At 38.5% G+C, this 19,966-nt stretch overlaps 1 protein-coding gene across 2 annotated transcripts in view; it reads right to left on the reverse strand.

Annotated features, from left to right (window-relative positions):
• Window positions 1-19,966, reverse strand: part of Tlk1 (tousled like kinase 1) — a 106,022-nt gene that overhangs the window by 68,305 nt on the left and 17,751 nt on the right. For both annotated transcript variants that reach the window (XM_013121849.3, XM_005065165.4), the window contains exon 2: window positions 1,773-1,891. In XM_013121849.3, coding sequence (XP_012977303.1) covers window positions 1,773-1,891 — 119 coding nt within the window. The remainder of the gene's footprint in view (window positions 1-1,772; window positions 1,892-19,966) is intronic.

The raw sequence follows: 19,966 nt of genomic DNA on the forward strand, positions 1-19,966 counted from the left end.
CAGAGAAGATATATAAATGTTAAGTTGGTAACATCACTAATCAGTAAGGAAATGTAAACAAAAATACTATATACACCAACCAAAATACTATACTGGAAATGATAATAACAAGTACTGATAAGGATAGAGAAACTATACTTCTTTGTGCATTTGCTGGTGAGGATATAAAACAATTAGAAAACAGTATGGCAGTTTCTCAAAATAAGAAACATGAAATTATCATGAGAGAGATAAAGGATGACTCAGCACACGCAAATCAGAAGACGTAATGCAGCATATGAACAGACCCAGAGACAGAAATCACAACAGTCTCAAGAGATGTGGAAACGACCTGTGGACAAGTTCAACATCCTTTCATGACCAACACTAAAGAAACTAGCAGTAAAGGGATCATACTGCAACATTATGAAGGCTGATGGCAAATCTATTCCCTACATTACACTCAAAGAAGAAAACTGAAAGTCCTTCCTCTAAAATCAGTAACGAAAATCGTCACTCTTATTCAATATGGTACTTGAATTGCTAGCCAGAGTCATAAGACAAGAGCAAAAAAATAAAGGAGACATAAATAGAAACTCACTCAAATCACCCCTTTTACAGATAACATGTTCCCTACTCAAGAGGCCTCTGAAAAACTTTGATTTGATAGACTTTGAGCAAAATATTAGGATATGTGTTCAACATACAAAACCAGTAGCTTTTCTATATATCAAAAACAAACACTGAGAAGGAAATCAAGAACACAATCCCATTCATGATTGGACAGCATGGCACAAAACTTTAAAAGTGTGTGTGTGTGTGTATGGGTGTGGGTGTGTGTTTGTGTTTGTAAGAAATCTATAATGAAAATCTTAAAATGTTAAAGACTAGCACAATATTGCGACAATACTATATTATCAAACCTACTCTACAGATTAAACACAATCATCCATCAAATGTCAAGTACATTCTTCACAAAAAAAGAAAAGAAAATTCTACAGCTCACAGAAATATTAATGACACCAAGTAGCCAAAGGCACTCTGAGCAAGGCTAGAGGTATCACAGTACCTGATTTCAAATTATACTAAACCCTATTAACAGATACAACATGCTACTGAGACTAGCACACACAGATCAACTGAGCAGAGGAAACAGAAACCCACATGGGCACAGTCATGTGATTTTCAACTAAGGTACTAATCTATTCAAATTTGGTGGGGAAAACTACATATCCACATGCAGAAGGAAATTATATCCCTTTATTTCACTCTGTGCAAAAATCAATTCAAAATGGAGTGAAAAATTCCACGTAAAACCTCACACTTAGAAATTGCTACAGGAAAAGCAGAAAAATACGTACGTACGTACATACATACATACAAGCAAGACCTTCTGTCCAAGAAATTAATAGCAAGAACTGTCAAACACAACTCCAATAACATAGAAATATGCTGTACAGCAAATAAATCAGGTTTCCAAATACTAGCTTCTTTTTTACATATTACAAAAATCATAAAAAGTAATAATTTGTTCTTAAGCATGTATATAGGGCTCCTGTACAAAAGATACATAGTTTCAGAGGATGGGTGTGTGTGTGTGTGTGTGTGTGTGTGTGTATGTGTGTGTGTGTGGTGTGTACACACACTATGGTGGTCAGTGAAGTCTGTAAGACTTGGTTCTCTCCTTTCAACACAAGAGTCCTCTGGTCAGACTGTCTCAACTGCCCCACCAAGTATGTTCCAGACTACTTAATACAAAGACAGGGCATTAAATGAGATTAAATTTTACTCACTTTCGCTCCAACACTGCAACTCCCGGTACTCCCGGTGCTCCCTGTCGCAACTCCAGTAAATCTCGCTTCCAGTAATTCTTGCCTTCTTGGATCCAGACTGTGAAGCTCATCCATTGCACCTATGATAAAAAAACAACACATGCACATGTGTGTATGCACAAATATGTCCATTACATATAGTGAGGCTGCAATAAAAAATTTACAAACAGCTGGTCAGTGGTAGCATATGCCTTTAATCCCAGCAAGTTCAAGATCAGCCTGGTCTACAGAGTGAGTTCCAGGACAACCTCCAAAGCTACACAGGGCAACCATGTCTCGGAGGGGAAAAAATATCTTTTTTTTTTTAACAAATGAATGCTATAAACAGAAAAAAAAGAAACTACAAAACTACAATGTTTTTAAAGGTGCACCCCATTTAACAAAGCATCTTATAAGCACATTCATACTTTTGACTATAGCCCACAGTACACCCAAATTAAGCATCAAGCACAAATTATGTAAGCATGCACACAAACATAAAGATATTCCACAAAACACCTGGCCTACTGTAGGGCAGTAATAAAAGTCCTAAACAATCTAGGTGCTATGGCACATATCTACAATATTAACACTAAGGAGGGCAAGGAAGGAAGATCATGAGTTCAAGGACAGCCTAGGACACACAAAGAGCTCTAGGCAGCATGGGTTACATATCTCATCTCAAAAGCAAAAGAGTCCTATACAACCTCAATTCTGTGTCTAATACGTTAAAGGGTGAGAAGAACACAACCTTCAACATTAGCTGTGAGTTATAAGTGAACCACCAAGGGAGAACTCCCCTAGCATACTCAGAGCCTTAGTTCACTCATCAGCGCCTCAAAAAAAAAGGGGGGGGTGGTTACATTATGCATATTCTACAATTAAAACATTTAACTTTTAAAACTAATGAAGTGGACTTCATCGAAATTTTAAAGGTTTGTTAGTGCAAGACATTTCAGGTGAACAGAGGAGCAAGACGAGGAGAAGATGGTTTCAAAGCATCTGAGTGCCCCACACCTCTCCTCTGGCCTGGCCTGATAATGCACCAGCACTCCCTACTTTGTCCAGCACCAGTCAGCAATAACAGGGATTATATTTCCCACGGTTATGGCAAATGTGTAGTTTCCTCTAGGACCTAACCCTTCTGTATGTGCTCCTTGAAGTAGTCACCTGGAGGGGGAGCATTAAGCCAAGATGCTCACCCAGTGCTGCCTCACCTCAACAGTCTCTAACACTTTCAACAACTTTTAAAAGAAGGGATATATGCGGTGCCCCTAGCACAGGTCCTGGCACCGAAAAGGTGTTAAAGAATGCACTGGCAGTGCCTGGACATTGTTAGCTATCAGGTAACCACTTCAGCTAAGATAGTTTCAAGCTGTACAAATTCTTAGGTCCTTCTGTAGCCCAGACCAGAACCTGCATTTTAATAAGGCCCCGTGAGCACTTTGTATTTGAGAAGCTCTGCTGTCAAACAAAGATTTGTCAACTTTTTTATTTAAGGAGAAAGATCCTAAGTATTTCCATCTCTGTAGGCCAACAGGTAAAATCATGTACACATATACATAACAAGAAAAAAGGTTTCCACAAACTTCATGAACAAAACTCAAGTAATAATCATTGTGAACAGTATCTTACAATACTACAAGTCTGCTAGTAAGAAAACAACAGATTCTTTGGAAGAGCAGAATACCTCACTACTAGAGTTTCCTATTCCAAGTCTCTTGCTAATACTCAACCCATAAGTTGCTAATCTAAAATGAATCTCTGTATTTATCTTCAAAAATGTTTTTAATCTTTTAATATAAAAATCACTTTGTTATAACAAACTCATAAGTAAAATATGATCCAGCTAGATTAATGTAGCTACTCAAACACTCACTGAGTCCCTAACCATAGTAGCAATGAACTTCTATAGTTCTGAAGCCCAGGAGCTTCACCCAGTTTTACATTGTCACTATCTATTACATTCTTAGATCTTATTCACTTTTATGTGTGCATGTGCCTGAGTGTATGCATGTGCACAACATGCATGCAGATGCCCATAGGAGCTAGAAAATGGTCTCTTATCTCCAGGAAATGAGGATGTGAGTTGCCGTGTGGGTGCTAGGAACTAAGCCAGGTCCTTGGCAAGAGCACTGATCTGATGTGACTTTCACTGGTTAAGAGGTACAGCCAAATATTGATACCAAACTCCGCATGTGATTTTAGTTGAAGACATTTTTTACCCAGAAGCCAACTGTAAAACTCTATTGGGTAGCTCTTTTGACGTTTGCCTTGCAGTGTCAGTACAGCACAGAACCAATCAAAGAGTGAGTAGAAGCTCCTCACTGTAGACTCTGAAACACGGGAGTTCCTTTGTACCCCTGGATACAGATGAAGCTGAAACTACACCAACGTACATCAGTGTTCTGAAGTCTCTGATGGCACTTGTGTACATGAGCGTGCATCATACTTCACTACATGCATACTGTTTGTGTTTTGGTTTGGTTTTTGATTTTTCAAGATAAGAGTTTTTTTGTGTAGCTCTGGCTGTCCTGAACTCACTCTACATGCAGATCAGGCTGGCCACTACCTCACAGAGATCTGCCTGCCTCTGCCTCCTGAGTGCTGGAATTAAAGGTGTACACAACCATGCCCAACGTGTGTACATTGCTTTATGTTCTAATTTTATGTCATATTCATTTAAAACCCTTAATCAATTTTCAAAAGTAAATAGTATTTGATACTATTATCTAATTTACAATGGTTGATCCTCTTTGATCATAAAAATTTCTATCTCAGCCTTTCAACAACTGTTAAAAACAAACAAACCCAGCACTCGGGAGGCAGAAGCAAGCGGATCTCTGTGAGTTCAAGGCCAGCCTGGTCTACAAAGCAAGTTCCAGGACAGCCTCCAAAAGAATACAGAGAAACCCTGTCTTGAAAAACCAAACAAACAAACAAACAAACACTAAGCCAGTCAGAATACTCAGCTTTTGTTCTTAACAAGTATCCGTGGAGGCAATGCTACTTTAACTCCATGAGAGTAAATGGCATTCATGATAGTGATTCACATTATCTGCAAATTATTTGCTGATAAGTAACACACTAACAACCATAGGCCTTGAACATCTTACATTACTTTTTTTAATCTGTTCCACACATATTGATCACTGTAGCAACATTTTAGTGAATTCCACTTCTCTTTGTGCTTAGGTATTTTCTCAACTTTGAAAACACTTGTCTGTAGCTAGGCAATGGTGGTGCATCCCTTTAATCCCAGTACTCTGGTGGATCTCTGTGAGCTCAAGGTCAGCCTGGTCTATACAGAGCTAGATCCAGGACAGCCAAGGTTGTTACACAGAGAAACCCTATGGGGGAGGGGGGAAAACGGGTGGAGGAAGGGAGGGAGGGAGAGGAAGGGAGGGAGGAAGAGAGGGAATACCTGTCTGTAAGTACTCCACAAAGAGTACTCACAAGGTTAATTTTTCTGCCACTTTAAATTTGCAAGTTGAGTTCTCCAGTAAATAACAAAAGTAGCATCAGTAACATCTGTTAACTCCTCAAGAGCCAGGAGGACCACTATATACCATGTGCCTTGCTTTTTAATTGTCTACCAAAGTCACCCCAAATGTCCTTAAGTGTTAAAAACAATTATTCTTTCCAAAAAGCTACAAGTTTTAAACAAGTCTCTTACACAATTTTTGGCTTCTGTGATAGAATTTAATTAACTCAACATCAGTAAATGACTCTGCTTAGCTAACAAATGAGTCCACTAGAAATCTGTTTTGACGGTAACTTCACATTTTTTTTCATTTTTATTTTTAGGAAGAAATTATGCTATGATGAGATACTTCGTTTCAAATTTTCCAATTATAATCCCAAAAGTTGGGAATATTGGGGTATGCTTACCCTGGTTATGTCAATATACATTCTTCTATCCCAATTGTACTGTTACTGTATAATAAGAACAATGTTTTGCTTTTTTTTTGATATTTAATTCAACAAAATAATCCAAATTTCATTCAGGGGCCAACAGTGTTCAGTGGCAGAGCGCACACTTAGCATGCACAACACTTGGGTAGCTTCAGCACATGTGTGCACACAAATCTATTTTCTCTTGTTTTGATGGGCATGAACTAATAATAAAGAACACAAGTAACAGAGACTAACAACAGCCATGGCACTCACATTGTAACTATGTCACTAAAATGTACAGGCTAAGAGCAGTATGAAGCTATGAGGACTGTTAATGTATGGCCTCTGTCACAACTACTCAGCTCTGTCACTGTAGCACAAAAAGAGATATAGCCATATATTTTGGGAAGATTTAACACTATCTGTAGACACTGAAATAGAATTTTCAGTATCTATTCTTCCTCTGATCTTTTAAAGCATATTTAAAATGCAGAAGTACGTAGGATTGCTGACTATCATCTGAGAGCACAATTCAAAGATTTCAATCTAATACAAGCTGTCATTTAACATGCAAGTGTTCAATTACAAGGGTGAAACTTTCTAAACAACACCACAACCCAGTAAGCTATTATATAGTGTATACTCTGTAAAAAAAAAAAAAAAAAAAAAAAAACTAGACCACACTAAAGACATCAACATTCTAAAGGAACATCCTACAATAGTGCCTACCAGTAATCCTAGAACTCTAGATCAGGGCCAACCTGGGCCACATAGTAAGTTCAAGGCTAGGCTGAACTACATGGCAAGACTTGTCTCAAAAAAAAAAATCTTCTATCTGTGCTATATCCCATTATTTGTACTAGCCCATTTTTCAGATTTATAGCTATAAACCCCAAATTTCAAGTAAAAACAAGAGCTGAAGCCAGGCGGTGGTGGCGCACACCTTTAATCCCAGCACTTGGAAGGCAGAGGCAGGCGGATCTCTGTGAGTTCAAGACCAGTAAATTCCAGGACAGTCTCCAAAGCCACAGAGAAACCCTGTCTTGGGAGAAAAAACAAACAAACAAAAACAAACAAACAAAAAAGAAAACACCAATAAACCAAGAGCTGAGACTACCCAAGTCAGACATCAATAGCATTTTACATGAGGAAAACAGACTTGGTAAACTGAAGCACACGACTTGAACTCATTAGAACACTGTGCTGTGTCCCACTCTTCTCCTCTCTGCCTGTGTCTTTCATACATCGATTATAAACTCAGAAACACCAGCTGTCATCAAAACACAACTTCCCATAGTATCATAGGTGTACTAATTACAGCCAATCAGCATCACTTACAATTACACCACCCCTGTTTTTAACAAGATGTTTCACTGAGTGAGTTTTAGTTGTCTAAGTCTTCATTTTCTGATAGTTATAATAAAATGAAAATACTTAGAATACATATCTTTAAAGGTTACTGTCTGTTACCAGAAAGTCAAGAAAGCTATTCATTAAAAGTCTCTCTAACAGACTCTGCTGTTGCTGGGACATCACCATAACATCTTAAAACTTGAAACTTCCTAAAGTCCAAAAACTTTTAATTCATTCCAGATAGTGTTACTTTCTGTATTGCACCTGATGGCTTATTATACATAACAGTTTAAGTTTTTCTTCTATTAATATTTTTTCATATAATGCCTCATAAGGCTGGAGACATTTTTATTAAAAAAGGAAAACTAGGATAAAGCTAAGAAATCAGTTTAATAAAATAAAATACTCCATTTAACTCAACCCTTTTTGTTCATCTTAAAACACTTGAAAGTATGGGAACAAGAATCCTAGGAAGCAACCATTTTTCTAATACTTTAGGATGAATTCTGAGTAGTGTCTTCAAACATCCATTGTAGTCATTCTCCAGGGTCTAGCCAGAGAAATGTAGTTCTCACCTATGCAAAAATGGAGGGAGGGAGGGAGGGAGGGAGGGAGGGAGGGAGGGAGGGAGGGAGGGAGGGAGGGAGGGAGGGAGGGAGGGAGGGAGGAGGCTTGCTGTGCGACTCCTAGATGTCTCAGAAACTACAACCGTAAATTATCAAAAACATGGCTGCCTAAACATAAGCTGAGCAAGGACATGAACAGACATGCTTACTCGGAAGAGGAAAATCTCAGAACGCCTCAACCCTAGATAAAAACTTACAAATAAGGAATGCCAAGAGCAGGACAAATAGTTTGTCCCAGGGAAGAGCATACCACCTGGTTACTTAATACCAAATGGTCAACCCTGAAACCATACATACAAGTAGAATTATACAGGTTGAACAAGTTGTGGATTTTTTATTTTGTTTTCTCAAGACAGGGTTTCTCTGTATAATAGCCCTGGATAATTGTCCTGGAACTCCTGTTGTAAGCCAGGCTGGCCTGGAACCTGCCTCTGCCTCCCAAGTGCTGGAATTGAAGGTGTGGGCCACTACACCCACCTTGACCAGCTGAGATTTATATATATATATGATACATGAGTAAAGGGGGTTGCAGACTCTTCCTCTGTGGTTAAGGGGAGCTTCTGCAGCCAGGCAATGTGTGGTAGGGTAGTACCTGCATCAAGGGCCTACCAAAGAGGGCAAGCAGTCCTGAGAGGCCACTGCATAAGGCTGTGAAAGGGAAACTGGAATTGTGCTAGAGACCCCAAGATGTTGAGGTGTCAGAGCTATAGCAGCACATCTACTACAGAGAGCTACATGCAGGGAATGCAGCCAGCCCAAGAGAGAGAAACAGTGTGTGCAGTAAAGCTGGAAGGCCAGGGCCGTCAGTCCTCGGACATCAGGCATGGAGCCAGAGGATTTGCAGTTTCCTCTGCTGGGTTTCAATCTTGCTGCTTTGGTCCAGTATTTTAAATTTTTCAAAAAATTAATTAAAAATATCCACTTCATATAATAAATATTTTCACTGATAATGTAGTACATAATTTATTGTCATTAAATCTAAAGTTTGACTCCCTATTTTAAAACCAAATATTCTCATGCCAAATGCCAAATGGGTACCACAAAAATCAATCAAAAGTCTTAATTTCCTAACAACTTTCTCTTGAAATGAGTTTAATAATAAAAACACACCCTACACTTTTCTAAAATTTGTTAGAACTCTATCTAGTTTTCCCCCAAAAGGAAAGAGGTCACAATTTTCTCACTAATGCAACCTTCCCTACTGATCTGAAATACCCTCTGGTCACCTATCACATCTCATACAAGCAAAGTCTGCCTGCCCACTTTCTTCTGCTCTAGCAAACTATCTCTGAGCCACAGACACATACTCCAACCAAGTATTTTGCTCAAATAATTACACAGTCATGACAAGCACAGACTCTTAAGTCTATGCTCAATTATATCAGACTGTAGTGAGAAAACTGAGAATCACCTCAAGTCTAATACTGTATCACATTTTAAACACTATTCTTGTAGACCTCACAGGAAAGGATTAAGATATACTCGGATCAAACTGCACAGATTGAATCGCAGACAACACATTCTCTATATATCATGACTTTTAAAAACTAATTTAAATTTTATCCTTTATTAATAAAGTCTGATGACTAATCTTTCTGTCATCAAAAAAATAAACACATGCAGGGGCTGGAGAGATGGTTCAGCACTTGAGACACAAGCCCAAAGACCTGAGTTTGGATCTCCAGAAGCTTGTGAGCCAGCCAATCTAGAATATGCAACAGAAACAACAGGAGACAAGGACAAAGGCAAGAACCTATACTGTAAGCTGTCTCTGACCTCCACATGCATGTCATAGAACACAACACACACATATATACACACTCTAAAACTGTGTAGGCTTGGTCTATTTATGTTCAAGCATATATAGATTTAATTTATGTTTATATATATCCTATCTTTAAGCATATATACATTTATATTTATACATAAAACAGGAAGATCATCATGTGAAATTCACAGAAATGTTACAGTAAAACAAGTTTGTATGTTGACTAAATCTGTCACTTAGGGTTCGTTCAATAACATGCACCTATTCACGTGTTAATATAAAGGTGAACACCAGCACATACAATATATATCTCATGATTTACGCTCCTTTTAGCTTTCTCCCAGGGGTCTGAAATTCCTAGTGGGTAGAACAGCGAAGATTTTAATGCTTAATTTCTCTAATGTCATGTAAGATAATTAGCCAAGATCCTTTTTCTCTAGCCTCAGGCTTACAATTTTAATTTTCCTTCTCATGCATTCATACATGAATATACAGATACACACTTTATAGATCTTATTTCTGTATTAACATATAGTCTCATTTTAAAAATGAGGGAAGTGAAAAGGAGGTTAAGCAATATAGTCATCTGTTAAAGAATATGACACTCAACTAAGAACACCTTAATTCCAAAGGAAGGTTCCAGAAGAGGTGTGTGTATATACATGATGGAAAAAGACAGTAGAGATAGAGACAAAGGGAGAGATGGGGGAGGGGTGAGTGTACAATTGTGCTGAGAAGGAATTTTCAGTTTCAAAATACAGTCGGTTGGGAAGCAGGCTCACCTTCTCTCCTCAGACTGAAAATTCAGCCATGTTTTCACACCAAATACCCATCACCATTCATCTTTTCTGCTTTCATTTCTTTCTTCACTCTCAAGACAACAGCTACTTATTAAACAACAAAAAAATAAAGAATCCCAAAACTGCCATCTCCTAGGTCCCACTACCCTGAAGTATGGGCAAACCTATGCAGTCATTTAAAAATATTTTTTCTTTCAATTGTCATGATTTTCTGACAAGATTTATTTCATAATGCCAATTTATTTGCCACATGAACAAAAGAGTACATACTTCTATTTTAAAAACAAGCAATTTCATTTTGTTCTCTTTGGGCCCTTAATAAAGAACACAAAATTGCTAACAATAATGAAAAATGCAAAAATGCACATTAATTAAACATATCCCACCTGAAAGCCCTGTCATGTCAAAGTGAGAGCATTCTACCTTATTTTTCTCTGAGACTCTTTTTCCCTTTTTTTCCAACAATGAAGATTATGTACTATAATAGCTCCTGATAGTTATAACTTCAAAGTGCCAGAAAAAAAGAGGTTCATGATGTGATAAATTTTGTGAATGTTAACGTTCTGCTAGATGAAAGAACATTCATTAAAATTCTATCCAATTCTGTTTGGGTTTATTTTTTGTTACTAGCAATCATATGTTCAGAAACTCATTAAGTTGGTGAAATCCAATGCCCCATCACCAAAGAACCAAGCTTTACATTTTTGAAAAATAAAACCGAACAATATTATATATGAGAAAATAAAAGTGGCAGTTCTTCACCAAAAACACAAGCCACAAATACGTGTTCACTTAGTATCTGTACATTCTCAGACACGTGACAAACTCAGTATCTGTGTTCTGAGGGTATGCTGTTATTGGTACCTAAAGGTACAAAGCCATAAATTCACAAATTTTTGGAAATGAACACTAGGGTCAGCCAGGGCTACATAGCAAGACTGTTTCAAACCAAATCAAATAACCCAACAACAAAGCCTTGATAGGCATCATACCTATGTAATGGATCTATTAGGATCTACTGTCAGTTTACCATAACTGACATAAACATGAAATTTTACAAAATAGAAAGCTTAAAACTTCCTGTATTTTCTGGTGAGACACTCACAAATTTTAGACCCAAAGAGGCTGTCTGGCAGCCAATCTGTTTATTACCTTACATCCAATATGATGGATTACTAGGCAACCCTGAAATTGGTCTTCATGAAAACATGTCAGAATGTGGGAACCCTCAGCTATGGAAAGGTACATGCAGAGCTCTTTGAGTTCTTTGAGCAAATACCTACATGTAGCTAGCCCTAAGGACACCTGCTGGTGACAACAGCAGATCAGAAGAATATTCAGGAGACAAAACAACCAACAACTAATTGACAGATAAAATTGGAAAGGAATGTTGGTAGACATGGTTTGGAGAACTCTCAGGATTTTGTGTGTGTCTGCATAATGTACGTGTATGCACTTGTGTATGAAGGCAAGAAGTCAACATCGTTGTCTTCCTCAGTCAGTGATTCACCACTGGAAGAGGGGAAATAGGCTCTCTCACTGAACCTGAAGCTAGCCGACTGGCTGCCAGGAATCCCCACACTCCTCCGTCTCCAGCTCCGCAGCCCTGGATTACACATTTCCACTGCTGCACCTGGCCTTTTATGTGAGTGACAGGAATCCGACCCAAAGATCTCATGCTGGTGAGGCAGCACTGTTTGATCTGATCCATCTCCTCAGCCTGGGATTTCTTTCTTGAACAAGATGTGAAGGAGAAGGGGCACTAGTGAGTTTCTTTGTCAGGATTACCTACTTATCCAGCAGTAAGGAAGGACAGAGACTCTAAAGAGGTCTGCTCTAAGGCAGATGATTGGATCTAATGATCCAACTGTCATCAGCTAAGAGCATGAGATAACAAGGAGGAAAGGCTCAAATACAGCACAGCGCAGCATATAGAACCAAGAGCAGTAAGATGGGAAAATGGTTTCGCTGCCATCTAAATACACAAGTGACTGATGCTACTATACATAAGCCAAAAGGACAAGATATTGCTGCAACTTTCAACATGAATTAAAAAAAAAAAGTAAAAGAAGGAACTTGAGATAATTGTGGCTGGACACACTGCATATAATCAATATTATGAAGCATGTGGAGTAAATTACTGTGCAGTATTAACACTCTATAAACTTATCACTTGCCCACCTTATTTGATTATACTACACAGGCAAGGTATGCCTGAATAATTCTCCATAACACAGGAAAAAAATTAATTCTGAATCCATTTTTGTAACACTAGAAACAGCTCCTCATTCCAAGTTGTTATTTGTGTATTTTAAAACACTTAATTATGGAACCAGGTGTGGTGGCATACTCCTATAATCCCCAAAACTCAAGGGACAGAGGCAGGTGACTCCTACGTTCCAAGACAGCTTGAACTACAAAGTGAGACAGTCTCAAAAACCAGGAACTGGGGATGCAGTTCAGTGGTAACACATTTGCCTGGTGGACAGCTGGGTCCTCAGCACTGAAAACAATAGTAATTAAAAATAGGAAGATTGGCCGGGCGGTGGTGGCGCACGCCTTTAATCCCAGCACTCGAGAGGCAGAGGCAGGTGGATCTCTGTGAGTTCGAGGCTGCGCTGGACCGACAGCCTCCAAAACAATACAGAGAAACCTTGTCTCGTAAAACCAAAAAAAAAAAAAAAATAGGAAGATTATGGGATGTTGAGCATCTCTACTGGCACTTACAACAAATCAAACACCCATCTTGTTCTCTCCAACTGTACTTTGAAGATACAATGAAAGAGGAAAGACAAAAACAGTATGTGCATAATACTAATACTGGCTTGGCTAAAACAAGTAATGATAGCAACGACAGCAACATAAAAACTAATAAAATATGGTTGGCTTGGGCCAGCAAGATGGTTCAGTGGGTAAAGGGGAGGGAAGGGAGAAAAATCCTTTCCAACAAGCAAGCATGAACAAATCTACAATAGGACATTATGTTAAGTGACACAAGCCACACAAAGAAAAAAACAAATACCTTATACACACAAAATCAAACAAATTTAACACACAAAAAAGAACAGAATGGGACTGGTTGGGGAAGGAGTTGAGGAAATAAATGCTGGTCAAATCATACAAAGATTCTATTAAAGTACCTCACAACAGCACTACTACAGGAGGTGGGAGCAATGTAAATGTCATTGGTAGATCAATGAATAAACACACTGCAGGACGTTATTAAGCCTAACAAAAGGAAAATTCTGACATTTGCTACAACATGACAAACCGCTAAAGACATTACACTAAAATAAGCCACGAGAAGGGTAAAATAGTGTATAGTGTATGGTTCTACTCAATTGAAAGTAGTCAAAGGTTATGGTATAATCTTTTTGTATACTATGAAGATAGGAACTAAGAGGCAACCAAGCCATGTGGTAAAACATTGATTTAAAAAACATATGTTGGAAAAATATAGTTGAAAACAAGCCTAAGCTAAAGGCCCAACTTTCATAATTAACAGTAAGTCTCCATGTCATTTTGGGGGGCTGATGATCCAAAGACAGTCCAACAAGAAAGCTTGTTTCAGTCAAACTCAGAGGCTGTGGTGCCAGGGGCTGGGTTAGGGAAGGATGAACAGTCATGGTTTAACAACAAAAGTACAGCTTCTAAAGATAAAAACAATCTGGAAATAGCTGTCTAACAATAAGACCACACTTAGCAGTATTGAACCTGGAAATGACTAACACAGTAAGCTGTATGTCATATTTTTCACTACAATTAAATGTTTTAATACAATTAACATACTTTGCACTGCTGTACCAAAATGAGGTTAACAATTTTGATTCTGGACTTTTCTTTATCTATTAAAAAAAATGTCTGCTCACTAACAGCCTTTCGAGGGGACAACCATTTTGTTTCATGTATGGAGCTCAAATTTCTATGTCCATAAGTGAGACTTCATTTTTATACATGCATCCTATTCATCTGCAAACTGTCTATGGCTGCACTTGCACTGTAACACAGAGAGCAGTTGCAAAACTAGTCTTGGGGCTAGCGACGAATTAGTTGAGTGCTTGCCTAGCATGCTTGAGGCCCTTGGTTCCATCTCCAACATGGCATAAAATGGGTATTGTGGTACATACGTGTGGTTCCAGCATCAGGAGGCTAAGGTAAGAGGATAAAAGTTCAAGGCCATCCTGGGAAACCTATAAAGTTTGAGGATACACTACCTGAGTTAGTGTCTCAAAGAAACAAAAATAAAAATACAAAAAGCTGGTTTAAGGATCCAAAGTGTATGTTGCTCAGTGGTATAACATACACAAGACTATGGCTATGAGTCTCACCTCCTCCACCCACAAAGGTTTGACAACTCACATCTAATTCCAAAGTAAGGGATAAGATGCACAACAGAAATCAATCAACTATCAAAATCACTGACTCAATACAATGCTTTTCTAAAGAATAAAGTCACAGTTTTAGTTTTTTATGTGGCTTTTTATTTGACTTTAGTCACCAAGATGTAGGCACAGGTACAACTGCCCACAAAATAATGTTGCATTATGACATTTTCATGCATGTATATCACACATTTTATCATATGTCACTCTATATCCTCTTATGACTATCCCAATCTTACTCCCCAAGGTCCCCCTTTCTACTTTCAAGTCTTTTACTTAGATTTGTTTGTAGGTATTTTAATCTGGAGTTTATGTATAAAGTATGTATTTGAGTCTTGCTCATTTTTCTTCATATGATACTACTCAGATCTATCCATTTCTAGCAAATAACATAACCTAATTCATTATGACAGAATTAGAGTCTACAGAGCTTATATGGCACTTCATCCACCCACTGGCTGGTAAACATTTAGGCTGCTGATCCCATGTATCCTGTCTGTTGTGAATACTGTTAATCACTAATAAACCCGAATGTGCAGGAGTAGTGGTCAGAAAGAAAATGGCACTATTAGAAAGTGTGCGTTGTTGCTGTGGGTGCAGCCTGGTTGGAGGAAGTGTGTCACTGTGGAGTAGGGTTTTGAGGTCTCATATGTGCTCAAGCCACACCCAGTATCACAGTTCACTTCCTGTTGCCTGCAAGATAAAGAACTCTCAGCTCCTTTTCCAGCACCATGCATCTGGCCATGAGATAATGAACTGAACCTCTGAACTGTAATCCACCCAAATTAAATATTTTCCTTTATAAGAGTTTGCCATGGGCATGGTGTCTCTTCACAGCAATGAAACCTTAACTAAGACACTAGGTATCCACTATATGCTGACTTTTTCATTCCTTCAAGTGTGTAATCAAGTTCTATAGCAGGGTCATATGGCAGTTCTAGTTTTTTAAGGAAATCCCACACTAATTTCCACAAGAGCTGAAATATTTAGATTCCCATAAGCAGTGTCTAGGGGGTAATAATCCCTTCAAACTCTGCAGTATTTGTTTCCTTTTTGTTTTTCCCTCCTGGGCAAGAGCCCCACCACAAAGTTATACCCCTGGCTCTTTTTACTTTTGAATCAGGGTCTCACCAAGTTGCTCAGGCTGCCCTTGATCTCACCAAGTAGCTGGGGTCACAGGTCTCTGCCACTAGGCCCAGCTGATTCTCCTGATGCTAGACACTATGAATTAGGGTGACGTTAAATCTACAGAGAGATATTGTCATTTTTTTGTTGTCTGAGACAGAGTCTTGCTATGTAGCCAGCTGGCCTGGAATTGCAGCAATCTTCCTACCACTGCCTTAAGGGTACTGGGATTCCACCAACTTCTAATAGCTAAGGATGCTAAACATTTTTGCTCATACATATACATATACATATACATACGCATACACATACACATATACATATACACAGTCACCTTATTTTTAGTGCCTGTAGAAACTGAGGTAATCCACGGTCTTAAAGATAAAGCTTTATCACCTATTATTAAGTTCGGGCTATTCCTATTAAATACAGGCTTTCTACTTACTAAATCTGAAAATTTTAGACCTAAAATTCATTTCACTTTACACAAATTTAGAAGATGCCATAAATTAAAATGTGCAATAAGGTGAAGATTTAGCATAATGGTAGAGGCATACCAAGCATACATGAGGCACTGAGTTTCTCTCCAAGGCAACACACACACACACACACACACACACACACACACACACACACCTGTCCCTGATCATAGAAGGAGTAAGAGTCTAAGAGCTGGAGGTTTTGGAGAGCCCAAGCAAAACAGTGTCTTCTAGACATAACAGGACCACTACATCCATGAACTCAAAGCTGCTGTGGTTGCCTATACAAGACCTGACAAGAATCAAGCCCCTCGACATCTAGCATGGAGGGGAGAGGAGCTCAAAGGCCCCCACCCCTGAGTAGCTATGGACATTCAATAGCTTCTGGGGAAGGAAGTCAGTTTTTTAGAAGGGTATGGACCCTGACAGGTCACCCACACTCCAGAGGATGGATGGCCCCATACCATTAGTTTATGGGCAGCACGAATTGGAATTAATCAGTTTTTTTGTTGTTGGTTTTTTTTTTTTTTTTTGGTTTTACGAGACAAGGTTTCTCTGTATTGTTTTGGAGGCTGTCGGTCCAGCCTGGCCTCGATAATCAGTTATTTTTAAAAAAACAAACAAACAAACAAACGATGACACAAAAAGTGGGAAGGGATCAAAGTGAATTTAAGGAGTTTCTTGGGATTTCTATTGCTATGAAGAAACACAATGACCACAAAAACTCTTAAAAGAAAAACAACTAATTGGAGCAGCACAAGTTTACAGTTCTAGAGGTTTTAGTCCATTATCATCATCATGGTGGCCTGCAGGCAGACATGGTGCTGGCTATGTCTTGATCAAAAGGCAATAAGAAGTGGACTATGACACTGAGCAAAACTTAAAGAGACCTCAAAGCCTGCACCCACAGTGACACACTCCCTTCAACAAGGCCTCATCTACTTCAACAAGGCCACATCTTCCAATAATGTTACTCCCTGAACTTATGGAAGTCAATTACATTCAAACTACCACAGTGAGTTAAGAGAAAGAAGGGGGGGGGGCAAGTACCATCAAAATACATTATATGAGACTCAATTAATTCATAAAATATGTTTTATTAAAATTCTTTTGAGTCTTAGCTTCCAAGATGACCTACAAGAAAACACAGCATGTGTGCCAGGATAAAGCCATGAACAAGTTCATCACCTTGAATGGAGCAGCTGCTATCAGGAAGACTTCTGAAGCATCACCAATGCTATTCCTCCCAGTCTATGTGAAGCTAAATTACCTTGTGAACTGCGCCATTCACAGCAGGAAGGTCAAGAATCAATCATGGGAAGCTGGGAAGGACCCTAATTTGTATTTGCTGATTCTGTCCCATGGCCCCCAGTCAAAGCCCATGTGAAGAGTTGTATCCCTTTTCTAGAATTTTTTACAATTATTTATTTGGAGAGGGAGGAAGTAAGCCACAGCACACATGTGGAAGAATCAAATTTAGGCATCAAATTCAGGTGGGTAGGTTTGGATGGGTCATCTTTTGGGCCCCCAAGGTCTAGACTCTTAAAAATGGAAGAAAAACAATCTTCTGGGGAAAAAAAAAAGAGTAAGATGAAAATTATACGTTTCAACTAAAACTAGAACAAAACTTAAACAGAAAACCAAGGAAGGAGAAAAAAGTGAACAGAGCTGAAAATTGATTCCTGGGTAAAACAAATAGCCACTAACAATCTACTCAGGGTCAGAAACAAGACACAAAGAACAAATACATACAACTTCAAGAAAAGGCATCACTATAGTGTAAAAAAAAAAAAAAGACACAAAGAACAACTACAATTTGACACAGACACATTTGAATTTTCCTTTAAAAAATTGCAGAAATTACTAAAAATACTTGTGTCAAACTGACACAAAAATTAAAACTCAAAAGAGTGTAAAGGTGTGGGGCAAAGGTGGCCATGCCTGTAGCAGCAGCACTGGAGAGGAAGAGGTAGGCGGATCTCTGATCTCTGTGAGTTTGAGGCCAACTGATCTAGAGAGCAAGTTCCAGGACAGCCAGGGCTACAGAGAGAAATTGGGGCTGGAGAAATGGCTCAGAAGTTAAGATGTCCTGAGTTCAAGTCCCAGCAACCATTTGTAATGGGATCTGATTCCCTCTTCTGCTATGCATAAAAACAGATGACTCATATACATATATATTTTAAAAGATAAGCAAAACTATTCAGCAATTTGCATATAAGCAATAATAATTTCAGAACTAGTCTGTGTTTCAGGAATGCAAGGTTGGCTTAATATAGAACAATAGCAATTCCACAGTGTAGGAGTTAATCTTGCTAGCCTGATCAGGTTGAGAAGTGCCTAGCAGTTAAGGAAAGCACTCCTGTACTAAGCACCAAGAGGACCAACTAACTCAAGAAAACCCACCTGAATATTGGTAGCATAACCCTAGAGGCTGCGGCCTGAAAGAAACAGAAGGAAAGAGAATGTGTTCTCACTCTGCTTCCCTCATCACACCAAGTTCTGCTAGTTCTGCAAGCATGAGCCAAATTAAAACTCCTTTAGAATATTTCTCTCGGCCCCCTGAATGTGGGTGTAAGCTAGGAGCACTGGGCAGTCTATGGGGCCTCTGGCAGTGGAACCAGGATGTATCCCTAATACACAAACGGACTTTGAGAGCCCCTTTCCCATGGAGGGATACTCTCTTAGCCTAGCTACACAGGGGAGGGTCTAAGCCCTGCCCCAAATGACTTGACAGATTTTGATGATCCCTCATAGAAGGCCTCACCCTCTCTGGGTAGTGGATGGGGATGGGGGTGCCAGTGGGTGCATGGGAGGATGGAAGAGGGAACTGGGATTAGTATGTAAAATAAGATTGTTTCTAATTTAAATAAAATTTATAAAAAAGGAGTATTTCTCTCTTAGTTATGTGTTACAGTGAGCAAAGAAAAAATTCACATGACCTTATTTAAAAGACTTAGAAAAAAGTTACTTATCTAAAAAGATGCAGAAGTTCTTAATGAAAACACTTATTCATTATTTAAATGAACCATTAATCAGGAACAAAAGAATTTCATCTAAAGGTGACAGATCAAAAATGCCAAAATACTAAATTGCAAAATACTAAAATTATGAAACACAAGACAAGAGTTCCATTATAACACATTGATACTGAACTATAGTCAGTCACTGAAGTAAATCTAGAACAAAAGCTATAAACTGTCGACAGAAATGCAAATGAGCTTGAGAGTAAAAGAATTATAAGCAAGGTTGCTAGTTGTCAAGTCAGCACAGAAAATATCTGCTTCTACATTATCAGCAATAAACCAAAATTAATGTCTAAAAAGGTATACTTATAATCACACTGAAAGGCATAAGACACCTAAGCGCATAACAGTAATTATGTGATCACTATGGAATATTATAAATTATTAATAGAAATGGGATATAGTGTGTGTGTGTATGTTTTGAAATAGTCTTTATTTTTTAAAATGGTCTATAAGTTTAATTTGTAACGTAAAACAGGTCAATCATTATTGTTTTATTTTTTTGCAAATTCTACTTTTTTGTAGAATTTCCAAGAGCTAAAACTGACCAATACAATCCTAAATAAAATCAGAAGTCCATGCAAAATTCCTATTGCCACACTTACAAATTATCACAAGGTTCTCTGCTTAGAGATTCACGCATCTGATATCAATGGCAACTAGGTATATATCCCTGTCAAAAGGCCACAAGAGATGTCCAGGGTGAATCAGAAATGTCCCACT

Source organism: Mesocricetus auratus, unplaced genomic scaffold, assembly GCF_017639785.1.
Source record: "Mesocricetus auratus isolate SY011 unplaced genomic scaffold, BCM_Maur_2.0 Super-Scaffold_100004, whole genome shotgun sequence".
Taxonomy (NCBI): Eukaryota; Metazoa; Chordata; class Mammalia; order Rodentia; family Cricetidae; genus Mesocricetus; species Mesocricetus auratus.